Source organism: Chamaea fasciata, unplaced genomic scaffold (genome assembly GCF_029207755.1).
Source record: "Chamaea fasciata isolate MVZ Bird 193981 ecotype frontalis unplaced genomic scaffold, bChaFas1.0.hap1 SCAF_2, whole genome shotgun sequence".
NCBI classification, from domain to species: domain Eukaryota; kingdom Metazoa; phylum Chordata; class Aves; order Passeriformes; family Sylviidae; genus Chamaea; species Chamaea fasciata.
Window position 1 is genome coordinate 27845064 of NW_027094087.1, and position 14110 is coordinate 27859173.

The 14110-nt window shown below is 50.1% G+C and overlaps 1 protein-coding gene across 1 annotated transcript; it reads right to left on the reverse strand.

The window, feature by feature from the left end:
• Window positions 1-10188: 10188 nt before the first annotated feature.
• COPS7A (COP9 signalosome subunit 7A) lies at window positions 10189-13310 on the reverse strand. The gene is made up of 8 exons (XM_066175445.1): window positions 13061-13310; window positions 12906-12981; window positions 12315-12403; window positions 12038-12240; window positions 11456-11561; window positions 10955-11106; window positions 10744-10809; window positions 10189-10602 (listed from the first exon to the last, which is right to left on the reverse strand). Exons 1-7 carry the CDS (start codon window positions 13220-13222, stop codon window positions 10770-10772), a joined length of 828 nt encoding a protein of 275 aa, XP_066031542.1. The 5' UTR covers window positions 13223-13310; the 3' UTR covers window positions 10189-10602; window positions 10744-10769.
• Between the last annotated feature and the right edge of the window lie 800 nt (window positions 13311-14110).

The following is a 14110-nucleotide window of genomic DNA, read 5'->3' on the forward strand; positions in this document are numbered from 1 at the left end:
TTGGTGGATCAGTCTTTACCTTCAGCTGACCTAATCGTGCCTGCTGTGGAATAAAGTAACCTCTTTCACATCCTTGGAAAATTGCTGAGGAGAAACTTGGTGTTAAATGCTATGGCTTTGTTTTCTTACCGAAAACCGCCTAATCGCCTTCCCGTGTAGTCACAGAGTGAGATGATGCTCAACATGGAAATTGTGAAAGAAGACCAAGAACTCACCATCTGCAAAAAATGCCCTCTAATTGCTGTAGTTTTGCTGTGCACTCAAGGGAAATTGGTTGGTCTTTCTTGCTGCCTGGTCAGCTGTGCAGCCCTGAATTGGGCCTCTGGGATTCCTGCACAGACAGGGAATACTTCCATTATTTTCTTATTGTGTCACTGCAACCACGGCTGACGCTACAAATGACCTTTTCTTAACTTCTTCAGTATTAGGTGAAAATTGAGAGGCATTAGGAATATAGGACCAGGGAAAAGAACTCCTGAGTTCTTGGCCAGTTTTGTGCTCTGGCACACACCCTTACACAAACCTTTTCATCAGTTTTATTTGGAACAGAAGGCAGGAAATCATTTCATGACTTACACTTGGAAGTGGTGTGCTGGGATCTTGCGGTGTATCCCTCTGTTGTACATGTGGGCACTAACAGAGAGACACACCTTGCTGGCGACTGACTGTCCTGCCCTGAAAAAAGGATGCAGCATCCACCCTCTGGAAGCTCAGGGCAGAGTTTGCATGTGTTCCACCCTTCAAGGAAGTGCAGAACAGAGCCGTGGTTCATGGCAAGCTCTGTCACCACTTCCCCGTGCTGTTTCGTCCAATGGCAAACCCCAGTAGGAGTCATAGAATAGTTTTGTTTGGAAGGGACTTCAAAGACAGCAGCCTGCTGTCCCTGGCAGTGGAGTGACTTTCTGGAGGTGTCATAGTCATGGCAAGCCCTGAAGAGAGCAAGGCTGAAGGTGGAGCTACACAGAAAAAAGCGGGGCCTGGGAGAGACTTTGTGGAAGTCATCTTGGGGTTGCCAAACTGTGAAAGAAGGGACTGCAACAACAGCAGCCCTCATCTCTGGCAGTCTTGAGCCAGTGCAAGGTGTGGCACCTGGAGTTTACATCCAGTGAAGAACCAGCTGAGCTCAGAAAGGTGCTCACAGCATGGAGATAGTGGCAGTAACCAGCTGCCAGGCCCTGGTCAGGTTTTAGGTGATGTCTGAGATGGAGAACAGGAAAGTGGCCATGGTGGTGGGTGGGGTTTAACACTGAGCTTTGATCGTGAGGATCCATTCCTCTTTGGGCATGGATTTCCTAATCTTGATCTAATCCCAAATCCTTTTATCTGGATTCAGCCTTTGCTCCCTGTTGGATGCTGTCCTGCTTACGGATTTAGGTAGGACCCTTGTGTGCTGTTCCACTCCGCAGTGGGAGGCTGATTTACCTGCCTGCCTGAGCCTTGCTAACTGCTGTGCAGCCTTCTCCAGGGGCAGCAAGGCACTGGTGGTCTAGGAATATGGAAAAGAAGTTCAGTGAGAGGAGAACCTTGTGTTAAGACTGGAGCCCAGGGAAGAGTTTTGGAGATCCCAAACCAGGAAGTAGGGGAAGTATATTGAGAGGGTGACCCCTTTGCTTGTCCCAGGCTGACTTAGTACATGAACTTCTGACTTCAGAAAGCAGGAGGGTTTTTTCCAAAGAGAGGAACACACCTACCTGGGGTTGATTGTTTTCAATTAGTTACAGTTTCAAGTGAAATGGTTTCCCCTTAAAAGCAATCTACCTCCTGTGTCAGGGCCCGGCGAAAGGCTGGGATGAGACCCTTCCATTTCTGAAATGTCTCTGATAGCTGTGCCAGCAAGATGGAGGAAGAGAAGGTTGGATGTTCTTAACGTGAAAATCAGACAGTATTTATTTCAGATGGGCAGGGCATGGTTCCAAGTCATCCTTATCCATCCAAGGGAGACAAAATCCCTTCTTGCTCCTTCTCCCATAGCTGTCACCTTCAAATTGGATGAATTGAAGCACCAAATCAGAGCAGTTCAGTGGTACTACTGGATCTTCCTAAGGAGCAAGTAAGGCACCTGAAGTGGGGCAGAGGGGCCTGACACTCTTTACAGAGACAGACGGAAGGGTAGAATGAGATGGAGAGAGGCTGGAAACACTAGTAGGAAGACAGATAATATAACCTCAGTTGAGAATGCTCCAGCTACACATGAATAAACCAGAAACTTAGGTGGTTTTGTTTGTTGTATATTCAGTTTTCCATAATTGAAAATATATCATGAAAATAAAACCCATTTGGGCTAGTAGGAACTTTGTCCTTACATGTTTTTGTGGGTAGCCCTGAAGGTCTGTGCATCTTTCACTGTACTTTTTGAAGTATTGTAAAATACTGGGGGAATTGTAGAATACTGAGGAGAAAGAAGTCTGGGAAAGTTAACCTGGGGCCAATACTTGTAAATAAAAAATTAGATTATATCCACACCTGTAAACGAGGTAAACTGACATTACATCAAGATAAGAGCTGCAAAATGCGTTAAATTTAAAAATAACTAAATGTATCCCAGTGTTTATAATATGTGATCTCACTTCTCGAAATCATTCCTGTCCAACAGTTGCGATAATTTCTGATTAAATTGTGGATTGGGTTAACAGGGGCACTACAGCAACCCAGAGTCGGAGGTTACAACAGCATGAGGCATTTTATCTGGCCACACAAGACTATGTTCCGATGTAAAATAAGTCAGTAATTATTAAAACAACAAAAGGGCCAATAATATAAATTTTAGTTCACTGATAGATTTCAAGTAATGAGGGGGAAAAGAGTCTGTAGAATATGAAATTATTTCCAGTAGGATGTTGTTCTGAAACTAATGCTCATTAGTAACTTGATTAATGATCTGAAAGAAGGTATTAAAGCAGTGCCGATGAAGCTTTCAGAGGATCCAAAGAACAATGAAAGTAATAAATGCTGGGAAAAGATGAGATGTACTGAACAGTCAGTAACTATTGGTGTGTTTATTTATAAAGAGTAGGTATTTTTGGCTGCACTGAATGCAGGAAAGACATTCACCTAGGGACATTAATGTAGTCTGTGCTCTTTCAAGATGGAGAACTCCAAAAGGAATTGGGATTGGAAGACAACCAAGGAAATGAATGGTACTTGCATAATTCTTCCTCTGTGCAGATGGGTTTCACTGGGATGCATTAGCCTGTGTTCACCAAAAGCAAACGTAAAAATTCACCCCTTTGAAGGATCACAGAATGGTTTGGATTGGAGGGGACCTTAAAGATCATCCAGTTCCAGCTCCCCTGCCATGAACAGGGACACCTCCCACGGAGCAGGTGGCTCAGAGCTCCATCCAACCTGGCCTTGAACACTGCCAGGGATGGGGCACCCACAGCTTCTCTGGGCAACCTATGCCAGTGCCTCACCATCGTCACAGTAAAGAATTTCATCCCAATATCCAGCATAAACCACTCTCTTTCACTTCGAAGCCATCCCCCTTCTCCTGTCACCACATGCTCTTGTAAATAGTCTTTCTCCATCTTTCTTGTAGGCTCCCTTCAGGAACACTGCAATCAGGTCACCCCAAAACCTTTTCTTCTCCAGACTGAACAATCCAAATTCTCTTTAGTTTTCTCAGTCTTTCTTTGTAGGAGAGGTGGCCCATCCCTCTGATCAAATTTGGTGTATCAGACTAGCGAACCAGTTGTGGGAAATATGGGTACTGGACACTAAAAAGGAAGTCAAAGACTCAAGAAGGGTGAAACAAGGATGACTTGAAGCCTGGAAGTACTGCCTAGCACTACAGGTTAACATGAACTCAAGACCCCTGTGTCTGAGTTCACTGGAGCACAGACTGGCGTTGCCTAAACGGGAAGGAGGCTTCTGACAGTAGAGGGCTCTTCAGCTCAGCAGAAAACCCGCAGCGACCTCACGATGGAACTGGGAACGAATGCAGACCTTGTCTGAGAGCAGTAGAGCACACCTCTGTTTCCCAGTTCTCCCCACTCCAAACCCCATGGGGTGTCCCAAAGAGAATTTGGGGAGTGGGCACAGGAACGGGGCGAGGTAGGTCTTGGCCACTCGAGAAGCCAAGTGATGTGATTATCCCAGTACCTTTGGGCTTCAAAAATCTCTGAATAGGAGAGGGAAACAGACTGGCACAGGGCTAGACTGAAGGGAAAGGTGGGAAGGGCAGGAAGAGACCTTTTGACTTGACAAGGGCTTCAAAGCGGGTTGAACCACAAAGAGCTGCAGGAAACAGAGCTCTCTCTGGGCACAATGGTTTGTTTGGGAAACAAACAGGCACTGCCATGGGGCTGGAGTGTAAAATCCTACAGGCACTGGCTCCAGTGCTGAAGAACAAAAGCATTTAAAATAGACCTCAATCCAGTGTATAACTTAAAATTGGTTGATTTGCAATATTTTTTTACTTTTCATAACGCTCTAAAAAATGGACTTGATTTTATTTTTCAGCCCTGTCTTAAATGTAACTGGGATTTTTTTTCCCCTCCTGGGAATTTTCCTTTTTAAAGACAACACTTCAAAAACTGCTCCCATAGGGGAACTTCACTTTGGTTATTATTACTTCCACTATCTCCTCACATTTGGATGGCTTTTTAAATCCTGAGGGCACTTAATATAAACTTAGTGTGGGGGGAAAAGGTAATAAAAGGAAGGAAAATAGAACAGACACTACCTGTCTCCAACTGCTGGTGATGTAATGTCCAGAGGTAAGCTGGAAGATTAGACACTAGCCTCACAATTTCCATCCCTTACTAGAGACAGAAAAGGAGAACAAAGATTGCAAAAGAATAAATGCTCGAGTAAATAAATAAAACCCAGCAACTTTGCCAAATTGGATGAGGGTGTCACACAGGAGGACGTAGGTGACCTTGAAGGTGTCAGTAGCAGCAAAAGGGCTAAAGTTTGTAGCACAAAATGAAAGGGAAAGGGAGCATATAACCTAAAATCAAGACTTCAGCTATAAACTGGAGCTTCTTTGATTATAACCGTCAGAAAAGAAGAAATACTCCGGATCACCAGAGGAGAAGACATGCAATCCAGGAGGCATTTCTGGTAGCTATAGGTGTGTGCTACTGTGCCTGTGAGAGATGCTGATCAGACTTCACCTGTGGAAGAGAACTGTGCTCATTTCTAGCCAAGAAAGCTTAATTTGAAGTGCAGGTAAGAGAGCACTTTTGCACTCTATTTGAAGAGCAAGTAAGAGAGTATGGAGAGCTCACGGTGCACGAGGGGGCTGATTTAGTTAGTTAAGCAAAGTGAAGTCTGTACTCAAGGGAAATAAACACCAGGGAGGAAGTACAGCTTCAGTTGGAGCCACGCTGGCACAGGCACAAGAGAATATAAACTAGCTGTGCATTCATTTGAGCTGGAAATTAAAAAAAACTTTAACCACTACAGGAGCTGGGTTCTGGGGCAGCCTGCCAAGGGGACTAGTGGGGACAATAAAATTAACCAGTTTGGGGTTGGCACCTGAGAACCTTTTGCAAGGCATTGTGAGACCACAGTGGTAAGAGATCACACTTGGTCACCAGGAACCTCCTTGCTTTTGTTCCCACCAAAGAGATCATCCATCTTCCCACTGCCTGAAACCAGTGCTAAATGCTTCAGAGGCAGATGCGGGCAAAGCCTCCCCAGAAACATTTTCTCCCGATCTGAAGGGGCTGGGCCTTTACTTGTCCTCAGAACTGGAGGGTGCAGGGTAGTTTTTAACACGTGCACAAGTGCTACAGGAATTCTGAACATTTCTGTTACTGTAAAGGGGTCACAGCTCTCAAATCCAGCTGACATTTTGCTGCCTATTGAATTCATCACAACAGGAATATAATTGCACATTGCACAAAGAATTTTTGCAAGTGAACTCCTTTCCTTGGCAGTGGAAGAGCCTGCCACCAGCAAAGGAGGCTGACAATAGTGCAGCCTAGTTCCATACTGGACCAAGAAGGACGCTCTTGGAAAACCGCAGAAGATGAGAGAAGAACACCCAAAAGATGGGGTGCCTGTGGAACCAGTGGAGAAAACAAGTGGTTTTTATGAGTATTTCAGCTAAGCAGTGACTAACACTAGGAAAAGGGATGAGGAAAGAAGAGCCCTGCAGGTGGGAACACAGACAGGCTTCCATGGAGAGGGTGACAAAAAGGGAAAGGGGTCACAGAAGGAAAATGAGCAGCTATTCCAGGGCATACAAAGGAGACAAGAAGTATGTCAGAGATCTGAGAGATGCATTTGCAGCAGCTGTCATGAACTGTGAGATTCTTCTGACTACTCTACCTTGCTCTGCATCAGAATCCTGCAGAGCCAGGGCCTCTGCAGCACCACTCCTCAGTTGGCATCAGGAGCTCATAAGAGGATGGAGGTGATGGGCTCCATGTTCTGCTGCTGGGCAGGGGCAGGGTTGCCATCCTCCCTGCTCCCCCCAGACAGGCCTGAGGAAACCTGCTGTCCAGAGGTGGGCCCCCCACCCTGTGTCACTGGCACAAAGGAGACCTGGTAACCTGTAACAGCACTTGGCTACACACCAGCCCATCCATTCATCAGGAAGCAAACCACCCTGACAGAGGTCTCCTTTGGAGAGCAGAGGCAAGGGCAGCCTCAGCAAGCCCAGTAAATAAAATGTTGACTCCTTTTGAGCACACAAAGACCATCTCTGACTCCAGAGGTACGTTGGTACAGAGCAGTGGCGGATGGGGAGAACCTTGGAGAAGTCCTGCAGGGCATCTGCCCGGCTGTGACACTTCTCCCCACTCTCCAGGTATGAATGGGCACTGCAGCAGCGGCCGAGCTGCTGGCAGCAGCTGCCCAGCACCTTCACAACCTTCAAGAAGGGGAACAGCAAGGTCCCCAGAAGAAATTGTGCCCCAAGAATGCAATAATTACCATCATTAACCCAAATCCCTGGTTACCTCTTGGCATGGGGCAGCTGGAGGCGGCTGGCAAAAGTTGGACATCAGCGGTTGAGCAGTTGAGGTCCTCTCCTACCTCCTCCCTTTTCTGATCACATGTGAAAGCCCCATGCAGATACCCAAAGAGGGGTTGCAATGAATCACTACACAGAAGCTGTTAAATTTTCTGTGCTGGAGATAGCAGATCTCCTGCTCCTCATTTTGGGATGGACATTTCTCTGTACCCTCTCTCCTACAGCCCCCTAAACCTGATTCCTTTGCAGGGCTTAATGTGTCCAGGTATTTCTGTTCTCCTCTACTCAGGGTCTGTTTTCTGGGTCTTTTCTTCAGAAAAAAAAAATGGGTTTAAACATGAAGACATTTAAAAATGAAAACTTATAATAATGCTCAGTACTTACCTCACTCTTGCCATCTTCAAAGTGATTTATAAATGTTAACTAATTAATTAATCTTCACATCTTCTCTAACTGAAATTCAGAGTCACGGCTGAAGTGAGCCGTGAAAAATAAACGTGTGGTTTTCAGGTGAAGGGCAAAGGCAAACCTATGCTCCTGCCCTCTGTTTGCCATCCAGCAAGGCAATTTGCAGCAATACTTTCATTCTGCACTGCAACCCTCTCATTTATTTTTCAGTCCTACCAAAGGTCTGAAGTAATTTTATGTGCTACCTCCAGCTTTCCTTTTCTTAATGGAGGTCTTAAAAGGTGCTCCCTTTGAAAAGTAAACAAAATGGAAGACTTTCAGAGCTCTGTTTAATCCCAAACTCTCCTAAAATCCGTAACACAGCCAGCAAATGGGAAGGGGTAGCAAGGCCTGTCTCTAGCTGTGCTTGGCAAATGTTGCTCCCAGAGGGATGAGCTGACCCAGGGAGATGGGGATGAGCCAGATGTCACATAACAGAATAACGGCAGAAGGACACTGCCGGACTTGTGCCAGCTGTGACTGAGCCGTAAGGATCCGAGTCTGGGGCCCCAGCACAGCCTGGGGGTGAAGTGGCAAGCCGCCCCCCCCCCAGATGCACGCTGGTCCACATGCTGGCTCCTGGCACCTGTGGGAAGGGTTTGTACTCCCAAGGCTGACAGCAGTGCGTGGCACAGAGCTCAGGCACTGCTCTGTCCTGCCCAGTCTTCACTGCACAGGAGCACTATCACACACAACCTGCCTGGAACTCTCAGTGCTGGCTTCCAATTCCACTCCTGGGATCTGCAGCCGGAATTTAAACTGTGGATTCAGGGCATTTAAACAGACCCTTTGTGTCTAATAGCCACGGTTAGGTTAGAGTGCAAAGCCCAACAGACCAGAGAGGAGCTAAGACACTCGGGGCAAAGAGCTGTTACAGCTGCTCTTCCTAAGCAGTAGCAGGTTCTTATGGGACACAAATATCCTCCTCCTCCATTACTGGTAACTTCAGCTCTCCCTGGAGGTGACACTGCTCCAGCCCAGCTCCCGCTGGACGTCAGCCAGTGGCTGTTAGGACACGTGCTTTGTCCGGCTGCTCAGCTCCATCCCGAGCCCATTCTCCTCAGTCTTTCTCATCACATCCCAATGGCTTTGCAAGCAGCAAATCTTTCAAAGGGTGTGAGGTGCCAGACATCTGGCAGGTTCTTGACAGGTATCTCCTCCCCTGTTGGCACCTCGGTCCCAGGCTAGCCCTTCCCAGGGAGCTGAGGATCTGATACACATGGACGTCATTGTTTCTTGCAGACAATCGCAAACGCAGCGAGCGCAGTGCCTCTCCTCCCTGACAGAGACAGATGAAGGGGATGTGACACAGGAGGAGGAAGGTTCAGGCGATTTAAACGAAAGCTGGAAGCTTTGTCACAATCCCTCCCAACAACTTAGAGAGAATAGGGTTCATCAGGTAGGCTCCCTATGGCTGCAAATTCCTCACATCTCTCTAGGTGGGTGTACACAACCCTGGCCCAGCTATCCCCCTCACGTGCCCCAGCAGCCAGATTTGCGTCTCCCAACTGGGCGACTTCATACCGAAACTCTCCTACTTGGCACTTCTGTGCCAGGCAACTGCAGCCAAGGTGCTTGATGCCTCTTGCAACAGAAGGGGGGAAGGTGTGGGGCTGCCTGAGCCCTTGGGAGACCCCAGCCAGTGACAGCCGTCACCCCGGAACAGCTGGCATATCCCTGTCCCCAGCAGAGCCAGCTGGTATGGGCAGCCCTGTGACCACACACAGAGGAACAAACAAAGCTGCTTGGAAGTTTTAGGAGTTCATGGGTTCGGGTGACGGCGCTTTCCCACTGACAGTCAGTGCTGTATTACAGCAGTCTAGAGTTAGCAAAGCAGCGATATGGCATTAAACCTGCATTTTGTGGGGTTTGAGATCTGAGATGGCACCTTGCTACCAGCAAAACGGGCACAGACTCACCCCCCCTCGCCACCCCCTTCACAAGACTTGCTCACACCCACATTGCCTCAGCTCCAACTCTCACCTGACCTGTCTGCACAGGGAGCTGACCCAGGAGAAAACCCACCCTAGCCAGTGAACCCCCACAAGGCCCCAGAGACAAAGCTCCCAGCTTTCCTTCACTGGATTATTTTTTCCATGGTTTGCTCACACGCAGAAACACAGGTTCAGGGAATCAAATTTTAGTCTTGGCACAAGGCGAGGAACCAAGCGGGGGTGGGAGTCACGGTGTCAATTTACATTTACATCAGCTACACGTCGTGGAGAGGCAGTGTGACACTGACATCCATCTGACTCGGCTCCAAGCCAGCCTTGAGGAGGCATCCTTTGAAGAATCCGAGTTCGTTTTTTCCTGGGCATCTCACAGGAGTCACTTTGAGTGATTTGGATTTTTCTTTCCAACCAGACACCATCACCACCCAAGAACAGCTTGTGCAGCATGTATCCTGTGAGAACTCACACATGTGGGCATTGACTCTGCTACCTTCACCTGTCAGGCAAGTCCCCACATCACTTTCCATTCTGTCCAGGATCACAGAACACAAAGTATTGACACAGATAAGGACGTTAACCTCAGACTCTGCACCTTCCTCTGAGACTATCTGAAAATCACCTTTTGAAGGGTCTAGAGGCAAATCAACCACGCAAGAAACACTTTAAGTAAGATTTATGATTAATTTCTGGTTTATGCTCTCTCATCCCAATAGAGATACTGTGGCACTACCTCTGAAAAGGGAACCTAGTATTTTAAGGATATTCCACCCCAAAATGGGACAGAAGCTCTTAATATCACAGCTTATTTTGGAACCTCCAGAATCAGCATAGGAGGCAAAGAGACGCCACCCACACGAGCACAGGTTTGTACAGATATGTCCATAGATCTATATTTTTTATTGTTTTATATATATTTATAATATATTTATATATTTTTTAAAAGAATCCCTTCAAAAACTACCCTCCCACCTAGCAAAACAAAGATTAAACAATCAATCAAAGATGGTGTCCTGGAGCAAAGTACACCAGGGGTCTCATAGAGCCAAAACAACTGCTGAGCACCAGCACCCTCTTTTCAAGCTTCTCTGATGCCCCGGGGGTGCCAAGGTGACTCACACCTTTATGGCTCCTGAAACTGACCTGTCAAAAGACAGGGAGAGAGAAAGAGAGGAACACGTGGCCGTGGTGACGGGGACTTGAGCGGTTGGGGAGACAGCAACGCGTACAACCTGAAGCTCAGAGTGTGAAATGCTGTGATGAAAAGGAGGGAGACGCTGCCTGGAACGCCGGTAAAGAAGAAGGGAAAGAGAACAAACATGCAGGAGAGTTAGTTGGCAAGATGGATCTCAGAGAAGAGCTCAGAAGCATCACACTTGGGACCCCTGCTACCCCGCCATCCCCCAAATCTCTCCCTCTCACCCTCCCAGTCGTGAAGGGAGATCCAGCTAGTTTGATTTAGACCAAATCTTCGCGCTGCCCCGGAGCCTGTGGGCACAGGGGGAAAAAGAAAGAAAAACAGAAGTTCAAAGAAGACACTCAGGCTCATATCTCACTTCCTTCCTAAGTGCACAGAGAGAAGTGCACTGATGTTCCCACACACACATATGCTGTGTCTGCCCACACTGCTCACCCTTTGGCTTTGGAGGTTTTCTTGCTCGCCTGGCGCTGGTTGGTGCCAGGGGCCGGCTCCCTGAGCTCCGTGAGGTGCTGCTCTGGGTCTTGGGATGTGGCTGCTGCAGCAGCTGCTGTTGTCACTTTAATGGTCTTCTTCAGGTTTGCCACCTGCAACGGCAGCAAAGCAAGAACTAATGGGCTTCCCAAAGCTGGGGCTTTTTTGGCTATGGGTTTTCTAGTTTCCCTTTTTTTTTTTTTTTTTTTTTTTTAATTTGTTTCTAAAGGAAGCCCTGGAGCTAAGAGCTGCAAGGAAAAGAGCCAACATCTGTCCAGGCCCCTGCACTGCAGAGGAGTATTAAGCTGATTTAGGACTCTTCTTCAGGCACAAGTCCCTGGGGGGTCTGGCCTAGGGAAAAGGCAATGCCTCACTTCAGCAAGAATTCTAATAACCACAGGGTACTGGTTCTAGTTGTTCTAAGGCGAGGGGCACTGGCTGCTCCCTGCTGCACCCACTCACCTCACTCTCAATCTGCTGCTTCAGGGCCAGCTGCTGCTCCTTGTGCTGGTTGGCCCGGCTGACCTGCTCCTCGATGCCCGACAGGACAACCTCACAGCCCTGGCACCTGGAGAGAAGACACACAACTCAACAGGCCAGGGAATTGGCACAGCATAGAGAGAAACGTGAAAGACAGCAGATTTCAACTACAGAGCCAAAAAAAAACCCATTGGGAGGTGACAGGCGGGGAAGATACAGGGGCAGGAATCTGCTGTAATAACACAGGGAATTATGTTATTATTTGAGAGGAGGACAGGTAACAAAGCCATGCTGGGTTAAGATCTACAGATAAACACTCAAGAAGTCTCCTGCCAGCAGCCAGTGCTGTGGAGAGCCTGCTGCATCCCCATCACCCCTCTAGACACAAACAGGGGAATTTGGAAAATTATTTTTGGAAAATTACTTTCCATTGGAGAATGGGAAAGGAGCTCGAGGTCACCTCCCAACACCACCCACCCTTAGTGACACACAAAGGATCCAGGGAAGCCACCGGCCACTCCTGTAACCTTTTCTGGGCGTTAGTACTGGGGGCTTCCTCCTCACCACTCCTGCAATGTGCGGGTGATGGTGCTAAGCTCCTCCCTCCGGATGTCCCTCCCAATGCTGTAATCCACCTCCAGGCGCTGGTTCCGTTGATCCAAGCTCCCTCGCAGCACATCTGCATACACAGCCTCAATCACCAGGTCCTCCAGCTGCCGGACATTCTTCAGCTGTAACTGCTCCAACAGCACTGAGTACGGGATGCACTGTGGAAATATGATGGTAACTAGCACGAGGTAATCCCAGTGGGAGGAGAACTCAGGAAAAACAGGGCCACTACCTTGATCTTGGCAGCCAGAGTGACGACTGACAGGTGCCTCAATTTGTTCTTCTGGGCCTCTGTCAAAGGAGGAAGGTTTGCTGCTTCAGCTGTTGTCAGGGGAAAGAATGGGATATTAGAATTTATGCCTCATTTCCCAGTTCTGCACAGAAGCATCTGTACCACACCCGTCTCTTAAAACGTCTGCACACCAATCCCCCAAGTGGTGCTTCGTCTTGCCAAGCCACCCCCATCCATTCTCAGCTCAAAAGACCTTTTCTGAGCAGCCTTTCTTCCCGCCACGCTCAGCTCAGCCTTTCTAGCTGTCCCATGCGTTATTTACGCGGGTCTGCACATCCCAATGGACACCTAAGCCCTTCCCCTGGCCCCTCAAAAACGTCTTTCCAGGATGCTCTTTGGCAGGTGGCAAAGAGCAGCGTTAATTACAGCCAGGCACCCCGCTAGTCTGGGGCGCACAGCACAGCCGGGCGTGTGTGGGGCCGGCGGCTCGGCCCTGCCCGCCCGGGGGGGCTGTCGGGGCAGGGAGGCGCTCTGCGCCCCGGCTCTCCGGCGCCTTTCCCGCCCCGCGGGATCCCCACCGCCCGGCCTCACCCAGGTAGTCCGCGTAGGTGCCGTAGGCGAAGATGGTGAGGAGGCGGAACACGGGGGAGAACTCGCTGTCGGCCAGCTGCGGGGACACAGGGTCAGGCGGCGCCGCCGGGCCGCGGGCAGGGCCCGGCGGGGCCGCGGGGCCGGGCGGGTCTCACCTCGCGGACGGCGGGCATGTCCAGCAGCTCCCCGAACACGTAGATGCCCGGGGCCTCCAGCACCTGGTGGATCAGGCTGGCGAGCGCGGCGCCGCGGGCCGCCTTGGCCAGCAGCAGGAACTGCTCCTGGCTCTGCCCCGTCACCTTCCCCTCGGCCGCCATGGCGGGGCCCGGCCCGGCCCGGCCGCGCTCGCTCGCCCCCCGCGGCCCCGGCCCCGCGCACCGCCCGACACCGCCGGCGCACAGCGGCCGCTTCCGCGTGTGACGCGCACCCGCCGCCTATTGGCGGAGCCGGCGGCTCGTCCCGCCTCCGCCGCTTCCCCATTGGCCAGGCCGGGCGCCGCGCGGCGGCGCAGTCCCGCCGCCAGGGCGCCCCCCGCTGGCAGGGCTGAGCGTTGCCGGCCGCGGCGGCGCCTCCTCTGTCCCGCGGGCATCGCTCCATCCGCCGCGTCCTGCGGCCATCCCCGGCCATTCCCGGCCGCCCCCGGCCGCCCGTGTCACCCTGCCACGGCAGCGTTCATGTCTCCGGGCCAGCCCAGGCGGCGGTCTGCCTGGGGGGCAGCCTCCGCCCAAGCAGAGAGCGGCCGCCGGCCGGTCCCCAGCCTTGCCCCTGCTGGTGGTCACAGGCGCCAGCCAGCCCTCAACTCCATTCTGCACTTTTTTTATGCCCCGCCCTACTCAACAGCAGCGTCTGCTCACTGCGCTCGTATTTTTCATGACCCATCCCCTGTCAAAACTCCCCCAAGCTGTTCAGCCATAGTGAGATGTGTTTTCCACAAGGCAATCAATGCCAGATGAATATCCACGTATTTATGGGTCTTGCCAGTCTGGTGAATATCTACTCTTCATCCGTACACCTGGAAATGTTCAAGGCCAGGATTGATGGACCTCTGAGCAACGTGGTCTAATAGCGCACCTCCCTGCCTCCGGCAGGGGTGTTGGAACAAAATGATTTTTAAGGTCCCTTCCAACCCAAACCATTCTGTGATTCTATGATTAATGTTGAAGTAACTGGTGAGAAAACAGATGCGCTACTATATGGCATGGTAT

Excerpts from the sequence above, each read along its gene's own strand:
- COPS7A (XM_066175445.1), bottom strand. The coding sequence starts at position 13,222 with ATGGCGGCCGAGGGGAAGGTGACGGGGCAGAGCCAGGAGCAGTTCCTG. Across the intron at positions 12,982-13,060 it reads ACATGCCCGCCGTCCGCGAG|CTGGCCGACAGCGAGTTCTC; the intron begins GTGAGACCCGCC and ends GTGTCCCCGCAG. Across the intron at positions 11,107-11,455 it reads AGCAGCAGATTGAGAGTGAG|GTGGCAAACCTGAAGAAGAC; the intron begins GTGAGTGGGTGC and ends CTGCCGTTGCAG.